This window comes from Dipodomys merriami, unplaced genomic scaffold (assembly GCF_024711535.1).
Source record: "Dipodomys merriami isolate MVZ:Mamm:240054 unplaced genomic scaffold, mDipMer1.0.p SCAF_21, whole genome shotgun sequence".
Lineage (NCBI taxonomy): Eukaryota > Metazoa > Chordata > Mammalia > Rodentia > Heteromyidae > Dipodomys > Dipodomys merriami.
In genome coordinates this window covers 15611905-15631922 of record NW_027203493.1, presented here as the reverse complement: position 1 = coordinate 15631922, position 20018 = coordinate 15611905, and the positions used below count along the sequence as shown (strand labels likewise).

At 40.1% G+C, this 20018-nt stretch overlaps 1 protein-coding gene across 1 annotated transcript in view; it reads left to right on the top strand.

Annotated features, from left to right (window-relative positions):
- Positions 1–18340, top strand: part of Trim44 (tripartite motif containing 44) — a 104347-nt gene extending 86007 nt beyond the window's left edge. The window contains exon 5 of the mRNA XM_070032588.1: positions 13663–18340. Coding sequence (XP_069888689.1) covers positions 13663–13690 — 28 coding nt within the window. The 3' untranslated portion in view covers positions 13691–18340. The remainder of the gene's footprint in view (positions 1–13662) is intronic.
- The last annotated feature ends 1678 nt before the right edge of the window (positions 18341–20018 follow it).

Sequence of the window (20018 nt, the reverse complement as noted above, 5' to 3'; positions counted from 1 at the left end):
CCTGCATTTATTTATTTGTTTATTTGGCTAGTACTGGAATCTGAACTCAAGGCTTTGCACTTGCCAAGAAAGCACTCTACTATGTGAATCACATCTCCATCCCTAGCTTTATTTTCTCCATAGGATTTTTTAATATCTGAGATTATTTGCTTTACTCATTTATTGTCTTCTCATCAGAAATTACCTTCCATGAGAATAAGTACCATATCATTTTGTTTTACTGCTATAATGCCAGCACCTATTAAAGTATTTTAATACATATTGCATGTGCCCAATAAATTATTTTTTCACTAAATGAGCAAATGAACCTATGACTCCTTATTTACAGATAAAGCAGCGGAGACCACATAGCTTCCCAAAGTCACACCAACTCATTTAGAAGGACTTAATTAGGAGTCCTCGTCTTATTTCTAAGTACTAGACTTATGTCTAAATAGATGATCGTAACATATTACACTGTCTCTCTTAGGAGTTCTCCAGTAGACAGCTCAGTTCTCTTTGGAGAAGATCTGCTTCCTAATGAGAAGTACTTTTTGCCTTTCCCACCTTTTACCTCACCAAGCTAAATGACAAATACTGTGTGTCAGCCTCCAAGTGTGTCCTGAGTGCCAGGCGTGTTGCTAAACACTGTGTGAATAAGAATCTGGCTCAGCGTCCAAGGAGCACAAAAAAATGGCAGTGACTGGCACTTTAATTCTAACCATGCTGAGGCATGCTAAACACCTGAGCCCTGAAGGTGCGAGGGTATAGTGGGGATCTATCAGACTGCTTCAGTCACCAGTTCCCTGAAGGCAGGCAAGGCAACATCATCTCCACTCAGTTCAGATTCCATTCTCCAGTGGTGCAAAGTGAAAATCAGCTGAAGGCATTAAAGATATTCTCTGTGCAACCAAATAAAAAGACAGACTTTGATGCTTCTTGCTTCAAGGAAGACAAGGCTGAAATTGACCCAGAGAGACACTATCCTAAGTCTAGAGGAGTATGTCTTGGTGATAGGCCTTTTGCATAGCTATATTCGCTGGAGCCCACAAGAACCAAAATGAAAATCTGAAAGAAATGACCACCTTCTAGCTAGGTTACATCAGGAAGAATTTCTAACGTTGTAAAAACTGAATAAAATCTAACTGCAGTTTAAAAGAAACTGTTGGGCTGGGTGCCGGTAGCTCACACCTGTAATCCTAGCTACTCAGGAGGCTGAGTTCTGAGGATAATACTTCAAAGCCAGCCTGGGCAGGAAAGACCTGGAGACTGATCTGCAATTAATTACCAGAAAACTGGAAGTGGCACAGTGGTAGAACGCTACCCTTGAGCTGAAGAGTTTAGGCACAGCGCCCAGGCCCAGAGTTCAAGCCCCACAACTGACAGAGAAAGAGAGAGACAGACAGAGACAGAGAGAGAGAGATTGTTGGGATTTCCCCAACATGGAGTTAGTGGTCTCCAAACAATTTGAGTCTGTGACCTTGGAAAATCTTTAGTAACTGCAAAGTTTACTACCTCTGCTACTGGTATTGAGGCATTACCTAGAACCTGGCTAGATAAATGCAGTCAGGCTGACTTGACTCATCAGTCTCCTGTGATAGATAGGCTTTGATTGTAGTTTCAGCTCTGTGTAGTTGTGAAACCTTAAGATGTCATTTATCTGCTTTTTGTTTTCATCATCTGTAAAATGCAGTGTTAGTGCTGTTACACAAGATTATAATGAAAACTGAACGTAAATATGTTGATGAAGTGATTAGTTTGGTATCTAACGAATAGTAACTATCTATTTAGTATTTGTAATGTTTATCCTTTTTATGGACGTCTAAAGAGATACCGTATTCATAGCTAATGTATGCTGCAATGAGATGTTGAAGCTTAATTGTATGCATAGTCACTACAGTTTAACCCAGCTTTCCTACTTCTCGTGCTGTACTTCAGCTAGCACTGCCTCTGGAGGAAAGAGGCGGATCTCCATCTTGGCCTGGATGACTTGTTGCCATCCTCACCCCTCTCTTTCCAATTTCACACTTGTCTTGAGAACAGCTTACAGCTAGACTCTATAAAGCTTTAGAAGTTTCTAAACGTGTAACTCTTCTACGGGAGGCCACATGAGAACATTTCCTCATGGTGATGAACTGGTTCTTCTGTTTTTCTTGGTGGGGAGGTTGGACACAAGCTTGCTTCTTTTGTGTCCTCAATGACAACATTATTGCCTGTCTGCCAACCACATCTATCCCTTACTAGTAAGATTTGTTGTTTTCTTGTTTGTGATACAGCATTTTAATCCATATTGAATACCCTAGCAGTTATACATGCTTGGTCACTCCTAGGACAATTAGAAAAAATTTGGACTCTGTTTATATAGAAGCAAACTATGTAAAATCCTTGTGTAGTATCCCTACAACCAGTTGATGGCCAGTGGATTTGCTGAGCAAGTTTCTTAGACCACTAATACTTTGTGGCTCATTCACTTATTCATAACTACAAAAATGGATTTATTGCACTTCTATTATGTGACAGGTCTTATGCCAAGCTTTTTAAAAAATTATTATTTTTGGGTAATTGTACAAAGGAACTGCAATTTAAGATAATTGTCACCCCTTTCAACATTCTCACCCATCCTTCCCTTACCCAACTCTTCCCTCACTCTTTAATGTTGTAGAATATACATTGAATTCTTGTCTGTCTTTTTCACCCTTACTTCTCTTTATTCATCTACCACTTTCCCTTTGACCTCACTCAACCCCTTTTCACTACCAGCTTCCTGGTGTTTTATTTTGCTGAACTTTAATTTTGGCTTTCTGAGGAATTACCTTATTTGAGATCTCCCTTGAGTCTACTGTATTTCACTTAATACATTTGTCTACACTTGCATACCACCTAGTGTATTTACTTATGAGTTTATAAGCTAAATCTAGCTTCCACATGAGGGAAACCATGAATCCTTTGTTTCTTTGGGCCTGACTTACTTAACATAATTTTTCCAAGTCTTTCCATTTCTTTACAAATGATACAATATTCTTTCTAATGGATGAGTAAAAATCCATTGTGTATAGTTTGCTCATGGTTAGATCGTGGTTATGGGCTTTTGGAAGGAAAATGATGTTTAAAGTGCTGTGATCATTACCTAATATCAAGGGTTCCAGCTCAGTATAACAGCACAGTCGAGGCTGACTGCCTATGTCAGGTTTTGCCATGGTAAAGTTATTCTTTGTGTGTGTTGGGGGGGGGGGGGGATGGATGGATCTGGACTGATTCCATACCTTTGCTATAGTGAATAGTGCGCAATAAACACGGATACGCTGGTGGCTTTACTGTATCCTGGTTTGCTTTTTATATATACTCCAACCACTCTATATACATTAATCTCATTTAACACTCTCAACAACTTTGCCAAGTAGTTATTGTCTTCCATATTCAAAAAAAAAAAAAAAGCTAGGCACTCAAAATCCCATAGCTAGTAGGTGGTAGAGCTGTGACTCAAACATAGGTGTTTCTAACTCCTAAATCTATAATATTCATAACCCTTAGCCATATAAGTAGTCTGTCTTCCAGCTTTCTAAAGTTGCTGAACCTCATCGCACAGTCATCAAAGCTACTGAGGTACACATATGTGCATACTCATGCTAGTATACATACACACCACTGTTCATATAGAGACTAGTCAAAAGTGTGTATGTTAATCTTTTCTCATTCCTTGGTAACTTGTAGAGAGGCAGTAGCTTGAGGCAATTAGAAATTTGAAGTCCAACATTTTATTAAATCTTTTATTTAAGATACCTGTTAAGAAAACTGCTCAAGAGAGATTCAGTTTCCATTTGGTTTCTATTATTCATATACCAAAAGAAGATGAGGAAAATGGGTCAATTTCCTGAAGATCAGGAAGAATAGAAGGTAAAAACCTCAAGGCTATTTTCTTCTTTTCACCCCTTACCCCTTTGAGATGCCTGGAACCTAATAGAGGGTATGGGAAACAGAAGATCATCATCAGGATCAGCAGTGCTTGGGGAGGAAAGGGAGCTTGAGAACAAAGGGCCAACTTAAAGGCAGAGAAAAAGGAAACTTATTACCCCTAAGACATTCTGCTCTTAAGTTCAACAGGAAACCATGTACATGGAGGTTATTTCCAAGAGGAAAAGCAGACAGATATGTGTTTGTATATGTACACATACGTGGTCACACACGATTCCCATGATTGGTTAGCTTCCAACAGGTTTTGAAGCTGACCATTGTAATTAACACACGGAGATTTCTGGAGGAGGACATTTTAACAATATTGTATCAACTACCCTTAAAAAATATGTCTTCCCTGATGCTGGTGGCTCACACTATAATCCTAGCTACTCAGATCTGCTAAGGATTGCAGTTCAGAGCCAGCCTGGGCAGGAAAGTCATAGAAACTTATTAGCAACCAAAAAGCTGGGATTGAAGTTGCGGCTTTAGTGGCAGACAACCAGCCTTCAGTGAAATAGCCAAAAGATAGAGCCCATGTCCTGAGTTCAAGCCTCAGTCCTAGAATCAAATGCTTCTCCAAGGAGCAAAATATATAAATGTAAGGTAAGGCTGGAGAATCTTGTATGTCCGGCAAAAAAAAAAAAAAAAAAAAAAGAATATGTCAAGAAGCAACATAGGAGCTAAACAGTTTCACCAAAATAAGTTTTAGGGTATAAAACAAAGTATAAAATAAATACCCACAAGTCTATACTGACATAGTCAAGTAAGCGAAGAAATGAATTTCTTTTAAAAGTTTTTCAAGTATTGTCACCTCACCCTCAAGAACAGGGAGCATGGCTCATTGTAACTTCCTTCCAAAGAGTACACTGTGGTAAGGGAGAAAGAATATCTTTATTGCCAAGCACCAGTGGCTCATGGCCTGTAATCCCAGCTACCCAGGAAATTGAGTTCTGAGGATCACAGTTCCAAAGCCAGCCAGGCAGGAAAGTCTGTAAGACTCCTGTCTCTAGTTAAGCACCAGAAAAGCCAGAACTAGAACTCTGGCTCAAGTGGTAGAGTGCTACACACACACACACACACACACACACACACACACACACACACACCTTACACACACACACACAGAAAGAATACACACACACACACACACACACACACACACCTTACACACACACACAGAAAGAATAACCTTACCATGGCAAAACCTGACATAAGCAGTCAACCTCAACCATGCTCACACACACACACACACAGAAAGAATAGCCTTACACACACACACACACAGAAAGAATAGCCTTACACACACACACACACACACACACACAGAGAGAAAGAATAGCCTTACACACACACACACACACACACAGAAAGAATAACCTTACCATGGCAAAACCTGACATAAGCAGTCAACCTCAACCATGCTATGTTATATTGAACTGGAGCCCTTGATATTAGGTAACGATGACAGCACTTTAAACATCATTTTCCTCCCCAAAGCCCTTAACCATGATCTAACCATAAGCAAACTATCAGACAAATCCCATTTGAGGGACATTCTACATAATGCCTGACCCTTGCAACTGTCATAGTCATCATAAGAAAAATCGGAGAAACTGTTTAAGTAGTAAGAAGCCTTAGGAGTTCTCATAATTTCCTATTTCTTGCTCTCATTTCTCTGTATTTTTTCTACATTTGTATTCGCATCAATTACTTGTGCAAGGGGTTTCATAATTTTTATTTTTATTTTTAAAGATGATGTACAGGTGGTTACACTTACATAAGTCAGGTATTGAGTACATTTCTTTTTGAGCAGTGTCACTTCCTCCCTCATTTAAATGTGATGTTAATACAAAAATTAAAGTCTTAAAAAATACAAACATTCCTTATACAAAGAGCTTCTGTTCTGGAATTTTTCTTTTGAAATAATTATGGATGATTTACTCACAGAGTTGTGTGTCACAGAGATATGGGTAATAGTGACAAGCTAGAAATAATTTAAGCGTCCATTATTAGGTATGGTATATCCCTATAATTCAGTCATGAATCAATCTTGTAAGAATGTAGTTCATGATTGATAGTTGAGTTGAAAAAGCAAGTTATAAACGAGCCTATGAAAGATGAGCCAGTTTTATAAAAGATAATTATAATGTATGTATAGAAGGGATACTAATTTTATTATATTAATGATGATTATTTCTGGTAGATAGTGTTATGAATAGTTTTTCCTTTTATAGATATAATACTTGTTTGGTATAGAAAGTAGAAGACAGCAAAAAGGAAAAGGTTACTTTATAGAAAAAATAAAGAAAGCTGGAAACAGTTCTGTTCTAAATCCAGCAGCCTTAAAGGATTCAGTCCTAGAGGGTGATCTGAGAGTGGGTGGGACATTGGCCTGCTTGTTAGTGGGTACTTCTTCACAGCAGAAGGCTGGGTTGGCCTGTCCTCTTCCATAGAAGCACCACATAAGTCTGAGAAAATGGTAAATGGAAGTGCAAGGTTCATGGAGATCAGAGGCCATGCTACAGACCCAAGACTCTCTTAGAGACCTCTAAATAAGTGTGTAAAGTCAAAGTCAGCTGTGAGGGCCAAGAGACCAACTCAGATCTGTATTTTCTTCTCCCATAGGCACAGATCACTTATTTGGTGTTTTTTATGAGTTGTTGTTGATTGGTTGGCTGGCTGGTTGATTATCTGTTTTGTTTGGCTTTGTTTTTTTTCATCTTCTATTTCATTAAATGTTTTTCTTGATGGCTTTTGTTTAAGTAAAGAAAGTATTATCCTATGTTTCAGATTTTTAAAAAAATGAATCTCAGTAAACTTAACTAGTTGTTAATTATATACTGGGGAGCTAGGGATCAGGCTCATTTCCTAACCAAGTCCAGTTTCATTACAATAGACTATTTAACCTCAATATACCATTTATAGACTCTTTAAGTCTTGAGTAAATCATGTAGCCTCTCTGAACCTCAACTTTTTCTTCTATAGAATGGAAATAATAGACAGCACCCAAGCCCAGAGTTCAAGCCCCATGACCCAAAAAAGAATGGAAATAATAATGCGTACCAGAAGCAATAATAGTACCTCAGTTTCTCATATGTAAATTGGAGATAATATGAGAAGCTGTTGTTATGGTTCATTGAGATTATGCAAGTCAGTTGTTTAGCACAGTTCAGGGTCATTAAGTAAGCCCTTAGAATAATGGCAATTATTGAAGGAGAGAAAGCTCATTGGGTAAAATCTAATACAGTCTGAAGAAAGAAGAGACCTTCTCCCTGTCTTTCTCTTGAGAAGGAAGATATAATGAGACTTTTTGAAGAACCATGAAGAAATGAGGTCCCATGAGACTTTTGCTCATGCCAAAGGTTACTGTTTAGTCTGCACTGGGTATTGATGACTTGAAACATTGTCAGTCAGTCTTTGGTTGAATAGAGAAGGAATGAAGCAAGAGGCACAGGGAGCAGAGAAAGAACACTGTATAAGCAAGAGCACGTTAATGGGCTGGGAATGTGACTTTGTGGTAGAGTGCTTGCCTAGCATGCATGAAGCCCTGGGTTCAATTCCTCACTACCACATAAACGGAAAAAGCTGTGTCGCTGTGGCTTCAGAGGTAGAGTGCTGACCTTGAGCACAAAAACTCCTGAAAGCTTCTAAGCCCTGAGTTCAAGCCCCAATACTGACACACTTGCAAGAACAAGTTAATTAGGAATGTAAGTGAGATGCTTAGCCTTTGCCTGGTTTGGAGCTTTCCTAAATTTCACTTAACAATGCAAGGTATCCTAATTTTGCAATTGAGGAAACAGGGTTCCAGAGTTGTATTGAAGAGCTGGGACAAGAACATTAGTCTTCTCATGTTTTTCTTAGCCAGAAAACTGAGAGCAATTTATCTATATTTATACTTCACAAGTTGTAACTTACAAGGTCTGATGTCTTATTGTGTAATAATCTGCTTACTTTCCACCCAGGCTATTGGGGTAGGAATGCCTCAGAGGAAGGTCTCTGTGTGGTCCATCTCCCTGGTGACACCAGTCTCATACTTGCTGAAACTACACAGCTGCTTCTTCCAATACTAAAAGCTCAAGATCTGCTAATTAACTCCTTGTGCAATGCCTGTGTGGCCTAATTTTCAAGAATACTAAATCTATTCTTTAATCCTGACTGGATCTAGCCTTCCATCCTTGTCAGTACCTCTTAATTTTTGTATTCTCTTGAGTTGAATAATCCTTTTATAATAATAATTAATTAATAGCTAAGAAATCAGACAAGAGTGATGCCAGATCAAATTAAGTTGTATTATATGCTTAGGAAAAGAAACTATTAACCTTGGAATTCAGATTACCTTCCATCTTGTTCATTTATTAACTTCCTTTAAACCTCTGCTGCTCTGAAGCTAAAAAGCTGAACTGCTTGCCTGTATGGACTCAGTAAAACCTTGTTATGTAGTGAAGCTTTTGTCCATCAAAATCACTTTATCAGCAGGTGTGTAGGTGCCAAGTGTGACTGAGGCTTGTGGCAGGCTTGTGACAACTCTTCAGTGTCACAGCTATCACACACTGCAAGGCAGAAAAGGATTCCTCAGCCAGTCTACTGACTCCTTAGTCCCATTTTATAGCCCCAACCAGGGAGGTGTTAAATCTTACACCATCAGACTAGTCAGAAGGTAGGAATTTCCAGATCCTTTAGATAAATATTTTGGTTTTATGTTCCTGAAAAGAATTTAGAAAATAGGATGTATCTTTGTCCATTTTTTACTCCTGAGGTTATATATCAAGTTTAGATAGTTACAGAAGATGTCATTGCTAACAAATTGTGTAGTTTGTTTGAGATTTGGCACTTCAGACTTAGCTTATTAAATTTACAGGCAAAAATTCATTGTATATAATAATCTAATTGGCAAAGCTAGTTCTTTTGGTCAGACCTATCCACCCTGTCAGATCGAGCCTGATTTCATTTTCTTCAATTCAGTAAGCATATTAGGACATACCTCAAGACAGCTTTTTCCTTCTGAATTAAAATCTTAGATCCATTGACAGATTGATAAAGCACACAATCTTGCCAAGAGTGTTTGTTGCCTGAATGAAATTAGGAATGTTTCTCACCCTGCTCTCTCATAAGATTCGTTTTAGAAGTGAGACAGTCTAAAATTGTTGCATGTAAGATTCAGGAGAGTGAGAAGTATTTCATTCTCTTTCTTTCTTTCTTTCTTTTCCTTTCTTTCTTTCTTTCTTTCTTTCTTTCTTTCTTTCTTTCTTTCTTTCTTTCTTTCTTTTCCTTCCTTCCTTCCTTTCTTTCTTTCTTTCTTTTCCTTCCTTCCTTCCTTCCTTCCTTCCTTCCTTCCTTCCTTCCTTCCTTCCTTCCTTCCTTTCTTTCTTTCTTTCTTTCTTTCTTTCTTTCTTTCTTTCTTTCTTTCTTCCTTCCTTCCTTCCTTCCTTTCATTTGGTCCTGGGGCTTGAACTCAGCCTGGGTGCTGTCCCTGAGCTCTTCAGCTCAAGGTAAGCGCTCTACAACTTGAGCCACCGTGCCACTTCCGGTTTTCTGGTGGTTAATTGGAGGTAAGAGTTTCACGGATTTTCCTACCCAGGCTGCCTTTGAACTGTGATCCTCAGATCTCAGCCTTCTGGATGATAAGTGTGAGCCACCAGAGCCCAGCTTATTTCTTTTCTAAAGTGGTAGTGAGGTGATTGTGAAAGTGGGAGTAGCAAAAAGAGAACCTATAGAACACAGACATGTTTTTGGAACAGAATTAGTATATACAGAAGGATCTGTATGTTTTTCTTAGTCTTAAATCCAAGCACTTTCTAGGAAATCATTATATGCACAGGAAATGTGTGCTGCAGTTTTAAGACCACCACTTGTAGATAGAACATACCCACAAACTAGATTAGTCAGTGACCTAGCAGAGGCCAAGAAACAACTGCATTCTTGTCTGTCCTTGCCAGGGGATGGACTTTCTAGAGACCTGCACATAGAAGGGTCAGAGTCAGCCGGCTGCCGGTGGTTCATGCCTGTAATCCTAGCTACTCAGGAGGCTGAGATCTGAGGATCGAGATTCAAAGCCAGCCCGGGCAGGAAAGTCCATGAGACTTTTATCTCCAATAAACCACTAGAAAACCAGAAGTGACGCTGTGGCTTAAGCAGTAGAGCACTAGCTTGAGCTTGAGCTGGAGCGCCCAAGCTCAGAGTTCAAGCCCCACGACTGACCAAAAAAAAAAAGAAGGGTCAGAGCTATGGAACTCCTAGCCTTTCTATCCAATACTTGAATTTCATTAGACTCAATTGTCACTTAAAAAAAAAATCTGCCAGCCAGGCGCTAATGGCTCACACCTACTCAGGAGGCTGACATCTGAGGATCACAGTTCAAAGCCAGCCCAGGCAAAAAAATTCTCATGAGACTCTTAACTCCAATTAACCACCCAAAACCTGAAGTAGTACTGTGGCTCAAAGTAGGAGAGTGCCACCATTGGGCAAAAGAGCCCTGGGACAGCACCCAGGCTCTGAGTTAAAGCTCTATGACCAAAAAAAAAAAAAAAAAACTATCTCACACTAAGCAAAATAGTATACTATTGTATTCAGGCAATTGAAGGGAATTGGGAATAGGCACATACATGTTCTGGAATGTAATGTTTCAGATTAGAACATTGGGCATTGAGGGAAAGTTAGTGGAGGTAGATTTTGATTCAGGATAAGGAGGAGGCTCACATTCCTTATCATGTGTATTTCATAAACTACATAAAGCTTTTATAATAACACTGTAAGAAAGTATTGCCATGAAGAAACTGAGATTTAAATACATTTAGGAATATACTCAAGAATTTGAATCTACTCAATCTGATGACCCCAGAATCATTCCATCATGCTGCCCATTCTATAGAATACACTATTGGCCTGTCACTCTAGTTCATTAGAAGAAAATACATTGAACGTATGCTACAAAGAATCTCAATAACCTCCAGATCTCTACTTGTAAGTTTACACAGGCTGTTGGATGTTTCAGAGGAGGAGGAATACCGGAGGAGGAAGGCTGTGCTTACTTCACTTGGAGCAAGTGAAGTTTTTTTATATGATATTATAGATAAAAATCTTGTGAACACGGACTAGCTCATGTACCAGACAAGAAGGAGAGTCCAGCAGAGGTGATAATGCCTCTCCCTCCAGAGTGTCCTCACACAAGGTGAGGTAAGCTCTGTTAAAGTCTTGGTTAAAATCATTTTTCCTCATTATTGTGAAAAATAGATTATTATAAAAATATGATATTATCTTTGAAGATTCTAGTCTGATAAAATTTCCTTTCTCAGCCAGGTGCTGGTAGCTCATGTCTATAATCCTATCTACTCAGGGGGCTAAGATCTGAGGATTGTGGTTCAAAGCCAACCCCGGACAGGAACATCCATAAGACTCATCTCCAGTTAACCACCAGAAAACTGGAAATGGTGCTGTGGCTCAAGTGGTAGAGCACTCGCCTTGAGCTGAAGAGCTCAGGGACAGCACGCAGGCCCAGCGTTCAAGCCCCACAACAGACACACACACACACACACACACACACAATCCTTTTGCTTTCTTTATCCTCCCCCCCCCCCTTCCACCACACACACTCTCCATTCTCACCTGCCTTGCCCAGTCTCCTGGGCCTGTTACATGTCCACGAGGGCAGCTGCTTTTGTGCCTAACACAGAATAGTCAGTCAATAAATATTTAATTAGTTGAAGGAATCAATAAATGATATATCATAGTTTCAAAATCACGTTTTAAACTGTGAGATAAAGTTTATCTTTCAGGCCCAGGAATAGGTCTCCTTAAGGGTAATGAGAACAGATGTTATCAGTTAAGACATCTAACTGCTTCTCTAAGCTGCGTTCTATATCTTATACTAAAGAACCTGACAACTGGAAAAGAATTTGTTCATTAATTTGATAATTCGTGACTGTTTTGGAGTAGAGATTGTTGATCTCTTTGAGATGATGTAAATGGTGGCCTTTCTCAGACAAAGAGCCACACAAACAAAATTACACGGTTTCAGTAGGTTCATGAACCTTTTAAACTGTATCTCAAGAACTAAAAAGTGATCTGAGCTTAGGGAAAGGGCACAGTCACCATGCAGCTCTCTCCCATATGAGAAGGGAAATTGACAAAGGAACAATGCAGGCCTGCTCTGGACGGAATGCCAAAGGGGAGGGCATGGCGCTGGTTCCAGCTCTGCCTTGATTCTGTAGAGAAACTTTCATAAAAGACCCTCTGTTCCCTTTGGGGTGAGTGCCACCAAATACTGCTATAAGGACAGTTCACTGAGCCAGCACTTCCTAAATGCATCTACATCCCGTGATTGGACAAGCAGCAGGAAATGGGGTGGAAACAGGCCAGAATTTCCCATGGTAGAGGTTATTGAGTTCTTGCTTCTGACTTCTAGAGTCAGCTCACTTATCTTGTCTTAAGTGGTGGTGTTGTTTTTGTTGTTGTTGTTGTTTTTACCCTCAATGGAAGTGCTAGAAGTCTCTTGCCTAAGTTATTTTCCCAGATGGATGCAGCAGAGGACAGATCTTATTCCAGACACAGAGAAATCCTTGTAAGAGGAGGAGATTCCAAGTGATAGCAGGGAACTCATGTACTGCAGTCCTTTTCTTTCTTCACCAGCTTGACCACTGTTCCAATCAAAACCAAGCCTTCAGTTTTAAGAACTCTTGAATTTTACATCTTTTAGAGCTTCACCCTTTGGGTAAAGAACAGTAGATTTTTTTTCCTCTGCTCCACAGCAAGGATTAGATCAAATTGGCCTTTGTTACCATTTTTAAAGACAGTGACCTTTGGAAGTGGATGAGAAGAATCTAAGGAAATATGCTACTTTTGCCTCCTCTAAATGTGCATAGATTCACGTAGAGATGACACTGCTATCCCCTTGAGCATGTCCCACTGCATGGACAGTCTTTTCCCTGGCACCAGACATGGTCTAACTGCCTAGCTGAGGTAATAGTCATGCCACTGGGAATCTACAACTCAGTTTTGATCAATGACATCCACAGGACTCTGATTAGGGCAGTACTGAGTGACCATTCTAGCTCTGTCCCTGCCTCCCTTTCTGCTTCTTATAGCTACCACATGGCACTATTATTACATAGATAGTAGTGTTGCTACTCTTGTAGCAACAAAAAGACGGAGGAAGAGTAAATAACCACCAAACCACAGACTGTGATAAGAGCTATGAAGGAAATAAGAAAGAGGAAGAGAATAACCAGGGAATGCTGCTCAGGTAGAGAACCTTCTCTGAAAATAAAACATCCAAATCCAAGGCACTGACCCATGGCAGGAGTTGAAACCTTGGCTTTTATTCCACATGTGAAGTGCCATTAATAGTGTCTCATTGTTTTTCTCTCCTAATGAGGGATGGTTTAAGGCTTGGAGGAAATCAAATTTGACTTTCACTAGCAGTTTCTTTTATAGTATTAAAAAAAAATATTCCCTGCTCTTTTAAATATTCACTTGCTATCTACCAGGCCCCATGCATTTTACCAGTGTTTTTTATTTAGTAATTTAATAACCTAAGAAAGCTAAGTTTATTATCACCCTTCTTACTGTAGTCAGATGTACATTTAGAACCCAGAGAAATTAAGTCACTTGTCTATGGCCATACCACTCACTCTCAGTGGTTAGAATCTGAATCCAGATGTATCCGGTACCCTCAGATTGTACTGCCTCCTTTCCTGACATCTTAACTCATCTGGTTTTCCTTTTCCTTTGTAGTGGTGCCAGTGAAGAAGAGGACACATGAAGACTCATTGCTCCCTGTGGAAAATCATCCCTCCCCTGTGTGTGTGTGACAGCGTGTATGTAACAGCTTCTGATGTCTGTGAAAGCTGCCCAGCAACAAACGTCCTTTTACTGGATATGTTCCCAGATCCACAGCAGGCACACATCTCTCCAAGGAACAGCGAGTTTATGCTTACTGACTGTGTGCTGCTCATTCTCTTGTAATGGTAGGTCAAGGAAAGAGTCCCTTTGATCAACCTGGAGCAATTAAGAAGGGTTCTTCAAGGAACCTCTCAGTGGCTGCTTTGCACTTACTCAGGAAAGCCAGCCCCAGTAATACTGTGTAAGTCAACAGTATCACTTCATTAGGAAGGATCTGGAATACTCTTGAAAGCAAGAGGAGGTTTTTTTGCCTACCTGCAAACAAAAACCCTATTTTGTTTATATCGAAGCATGAAACAAATGAGGGCAAATGACTCATGTTGACAGTCTTTCATAGTCCCGTTCTACAAGGTCATGCTATGAATTAGGCTGAGTGACTTGAAAATGGGGTTGGAGAAAGAGTTAAAAGCTAGAAAGATACAGATATTTTTAGTATGTGAGGTTATCCAGGACTTTAGATTCATAATTCAGTGATGTGGAAATGAAAAAAAAAAATGATTGAAGAGCTAGAAAGGAAATGACCTTGAATAGGTGGGGACAGGAGAAGAGGACCAAAGAAAGCTGATTAAAAGTTGAAATCAGAATACTTCTGACTTCAAATTGCTTGAGTTTCAAAAATATTCATTTAAGACAAGTTATTTGGGTGAATTCTGTAGGTTTTATGGGCTTGTCACATCACAAAAGGCTGGAATGTATATATTTATTGCCAGATGTAGGTTTTGCCAATTCCACCCCCAGGTTAGCTTAATATGGCTTACATGCAGTATAATGGATGTCTCACCACTCTGTGGCAAACTTGCTCAGTTCAGTACCAGCTCCCAGCAGAGTCTCTCATTTTATGATGACTGGAATCTTTACTTGGCACTACCCACCCACAGACCTTCAGATCATCTCTCATACCCTGGCTCTCCCATCTTTAAGTAACAGGAAGGGAGACACTGTAGAGCTGGATTTCCTGGCATTGCCCCACTCCCAAATCACAATTCCTTACAACTAAGCCTTTTAGCCCTGAAGGAAGCAGCAGGTGTGACAGGAGAATACAGAGCTAAGTTCACAACATCTTCCTGTCAACATCAGTTTCTCCTGACAAGTGGTTTGAAGTCAGGTGATAACCTTATTTTTATATAAAACAGCTATGTTATGGACTAGAATATTCGTACATAAATACTATTAAGATAAAATGAAAAATTTGGAAAGCAGCTTTTACTTGAAAATAATGTGATGTGTTCGCTCGCTTCTGAGGAATACAGGAACTACATCCAGGCAGCGTTGGAGTTGCTGGTAACCAAGGGTCTAGACTTCTAGTGCCTCTGAAGCAGAACCCAGTAGCTTGCTTTGAGGGGAATACCTCTCTCTTCCCGCCGCTTGCCTGCCTTTGACTTGTGCACTTATCACAAAGCTTTAGGGCCAGCTGGTATGTGTCTGAGGCAGAAACAACACATGCTTTATGTAGGAGTGCTGCTTAGATCATTGTTCAAATCTGTGCATGCTATGGAATGACATTCCGTTGATCTGGAAAGCATATGCTTCTAGGTTATTCTAGGTTAGTATTACCTAGCTCACTACACATATAGAGATATTGTAACAGAGGAGCTTGAGCTGCTGAAAAGAAAAATGCTTTTATTTTTATCTGGTGTCCAGCAAAGGCTGAGATAGTTTTGGTGCTTTATCTATCTGTCCACAAAAGCTGGAGACACAAGTTAAAAACCTCCAACTATATCCTACCCTAAAAGAAGGACCAACAGCCACTCTTGAGAGTTTAGGCTATCAGAAGAATGAAAAGACTTTAGTATTTGGAAGTTCATGTTGTCTTTCCCCCATAATCATTGTTTAATCTCCAAATGGTAACCTTGTATTAACAATGAACAGATCATTGACTCTCCATACTTGATCATCTGTTATTACTTTAAGTCAGTGTTTAGAAAATCCGAGCATTTATGTGGTAGATATAAACAAAAATATAAAAATATGTGCCAACCTGTCTCAATAAATTATCTGATGTCTGTAATCCTCAAGGAAAGCACTTTTGCTTTAGCTAGAAAAGGTTTCAGATTTGCCTTGTGGGCTCCTGCTGTCTTCAGCACCTGATAAAACTTTAACCAGGGAAGCATTAAACACCACACAGCAGCTTCTGCCCAGGCTCCAAAGTTCCTGCTGGCAGCATTTGTCAGTGTAAGAACTAGGAAGCTTCCTGCAGTGGGACTAGCTTCCCGCCAGAACTTGAGCATGGTGCTTGGCCTTAAGCCCCAACACAATGAGGCTTCCCTCCAGCCAGGTCAGTGAGTTAGAGTACTTAGAGTTGTGTGCTCATTGGTCATAGGCAGCAGGGCTTGCAGAAATCACTAGGGGAAAGTCATTAAGAATTACAGGTAATGAATGTCCCCAGAATGAATCGGGTACTTACAGGAATACCTGGTTCACTTCCCAATGTGGGTTTCTTCATGCTCAGAGAGACTTGTCCTTTGATATAATATCACTAAATTTGGAGCAATCCTAAAAAGTACTTGAAGTCTTAGCTCTGACAGCCCAGGAAGACAATAACCTGTATCGAGGACTGCATGTGAGCCCAGGCCCTGTGTTACCCTCCATTTCTTAGGTGATAAAACAATGCAGAAAGGAAATTACCTGTCTTGAGTTGCCCAGCTAGGAAAGACTGGAGCCAGTGTGGATAGTCCTTTGTCCCACGACAGAGTCCAATTAAAATATGGAGAACAAGAAAGGCTCAGATTTCCCCCACTATCAATTCTTTTTCAAGAGGACATTTTGTGGCTATGGTGTGGGCTCCAAAATACATCCAAGATTGCCTTGGTCCTCAGCTTTAGCAAATGCTTAAAATAGATCTGGAGCCTGCCTGCCCGAGTTGGGGAACCTTTGTCCTTAGTGCCAACTTCCATGAATTAGCTTCTTCTTGGCCTTCATAGTGTAGAACTTTTCAGAAATTTCAGTATAAATAAAGGTGTTCTGCTCTATTATTTTAAACTTTTCTGCTGTTTCATTTTTGTGGAAACAGAAATTTCATGTTTTAGTAAACCGAGCCACAAGATCTATGTTCTGTGAGGGTGTGCCAATTCAGAGTCTTGTGAACCTGGACTCCCCTACTAATATGTGTGCACGTGCATATGTCTGTACGTACACCTATATGTGAAATGACAGAGGTGATGTGTAGCAATATGCATATATGCACACATGAACACACTCACCAACTGTTTCAGTACAAGAAACAAGGCAGCCCCTCCTTACCTTGCATACCATCCTTTGCAGAGGCTTCTTCCAATCTGATTGCCACTAAATAATTAGAGGCTAGGTGTTTACTTAAAAGTGTAATCCTAGCTACTCAGGAGGCTGAGATCTGAGGATCACGGTTCAAAGCCAGCCCAGGCAGGAAAGACCGTGAGACTCCCATCTCCAATAAACCACCAGAAAACCGGAAGTGGCGCTGTAGCTCAAGTGGTAGAGCGCTCGCCTTGAGCTGAAGAGCTGAGGGACAGCGCCCAGGCCCAGAGTTCAAGCCCCACGACCGACAAAAAAAAAAGAAGAGTAACTCAGTGGTTATCAGCTCCTGAAGCAACAAGCAAGGTGACAGCCATGAAGTAAATTGCACTCTGGCCCTCTTCTCAGATGGCAAGTCACATGGAAAATTTGGGTGCCCCGCCATTTTTATGACATTTCGGGCCCTCCAAGTGAGCTGGAGGGTACACCTCTAGAATTCACAATCTGTAGTAATGGCAGCACGTCCTCCCCCACCTAGAAAATACCCTCCTGCTGATTCCTGACATTTTACCCTCACATAATAGCTCTTCAATGTGTGCTTTTCTGTAAGAAAATATGTTCTGTGTTTTCCGTGTGCTGAACGTATTCAGATTTTTCTGTTTAAAAACAAAAATCTCATTACAGATAAAGTCCAGCCCTTCCCTGTGAGAAAAAGCCCATAGGGAAAAGTCTACATCTCACTGATCTGCCTTTTCTGAAGCTCCCAACCCTAGTCCATTCCAAAAGCCACAGACCTGGGCAGTTTGTGGTAAAAAAAAAAAAAAAAAAAAAAAGATCATTTAGAATACTGGGCACCTGCCTGCGAAGACAGAAACAGAGCATGTCAGAAAGAGCAGGAAAGTGAAGATAAACAAAGACATTTGTGTATACACTGGTGCTAAAAGCACCAGTGAGCCCAGGCTGGGCTTGGTAGGACCTCGAGGGGACAGCAGATTTATACTTGATGGGAGTTAAACTTGACCAGCTTCTTACAGTGACAGAGCACACTGCATGAGTGGATAGAACCAACCCATCCCTTGTCTTCTGCATCATCACATTCCCTCTGTAGTCATTTCCCCTTCCTCTCTTTATACCAGACTAGGGAACACTCAATCTTTCAAGGGAATTACACGTTTGAGTTAATGTTTCAGGTTATCATTTTCATACTGTAAATTATTTTGTAAGAGATTTACTGCATATCCCAGGATGTTCGGACTTGGCTCCCCTGTATATTTGGAAATCAATAAACTATTACTGGAAATACCATTTGTCTCTCTGAGTTGTGCACCAAGGACCCTCTAGGTGTAAATATTCATGACGACCTGCATACTTAGCTGTGGTAATGCTGGAGATGAGATTGTTTGGATTATTAGGTATAGGAACCTAATTTACTCCTGACTTCTCCAGAGTGCTTTAGGAAATCTCTGGCAGAAGGCAGATTAAAGTCCACTATTATATATACACATGTTTTCTCTTCCATATAGAACTAGTCTTGCCTAGATTACATTTGTGAGTGGAGTAGATTATAATGTGAAGACTATCTGGTCCAGCGTGATGTTTAAAATAACAGTTGAAACTTTATAACTTTAGGAGAAAAATCAATTTCTAATCTTCACCCTACTTTTTCAGGGGAAAACAAGTCTGTTTAGTACAGTTAAGTCACAAAAATCATCTTTGTAGAACTTTAGAAGTACATATTTTCATATAATTGATGAAGAATGGAACTAAATTGTAAGTAACTAGGTTTCGAGTATTAGGCCAGGTTTCATGGAACCAGGAGCCATTTTCCCACAGACCTTCAGGAGCCAAATGTGAAGATGATCAGACTGTGTGAACTAGAAAGTGCAAGCCCTGCCTAGAAGCATCAGACTGAATGTTTAGAATCCCCAAAGCCACCAGGAGGGTCTGGAAGAGATGTAATTTGTGAAGCCTGCACTAAATGTCTTTCTATCAAATTTTATCTTCATTGAACCTTTGCAGCTGGAGACTTTAAGGACTTTGAGGAATTTTTCCAAGATGAGTGGAAAAAGTCAGGCCAGCCCAGAAAGCAGACTGCCTTCTATAGCGATCATTAGGCCCCACTTCTTCCTCTTCTTTTGCTGAGGACATTACTTCCACCAGAGACAAGGCATTGTAGCTCTTGGGAGTCTTCAGTGTTTCAGCAAACCACAGTGGGTTTGAAGGCTTCTGCCTTTACTTCCTGGTGTCAGTGCCTCAAAACTGCATCCTTCAGCCCCAGTCCTTCTCATTTTATTACCTTTTCCTCGGAAAGCTACAGCTCTTTTTTTTTTATTTTTATTGATCTTTTTCTTGATCCAACTTAACACATGGTCTCATTTCCTTTACTCATAAAAAGATAAAATTGCAGCTTGTCTGGAATATCTCCCAGCCTTCACAATGCACCAGAGAAAGGTACACCCAACAGAAAAGCAGGCTACCAGCTCTCAATAGGAGAGGAAGACGTCACAGCAAAGAAAACAGAAACAAAGAAGTCATTAACAGGCAGCACTGACTTTCACTGCTTATTAAATATTGCAATTTGCAGTTTTTAACACATTCATTTTTCTTAACAATAATAGCTACCATTTAGTGGGCTCTGTCTGGGCTAGGCACTCTCCTGGATGCTTTTCACATCTTATTTAATTCTCATAGCACTAATACCATCATCCCTCATTTTACTGCTTGGGAATCATATTCAGACAATTAAGTGCTATGATCAAGGTACTTTAATAAGCGGAAACTAGGATTTAAACTTAAGTCTTCAATTTCTGTTTATCTCTCCTAGCCATGCTGATCCTACCTTGAACTGACGTGGCATCTCTCCCCAACTTTACTCCCCAAGCAGTATGTCCTTGGAACAGATGAGTACAGTATACAGTGAAGGAAGGAAAGCTAAAGATAGCAATGAAATCCTCATCTAGCCTGGAACTGTACTTACA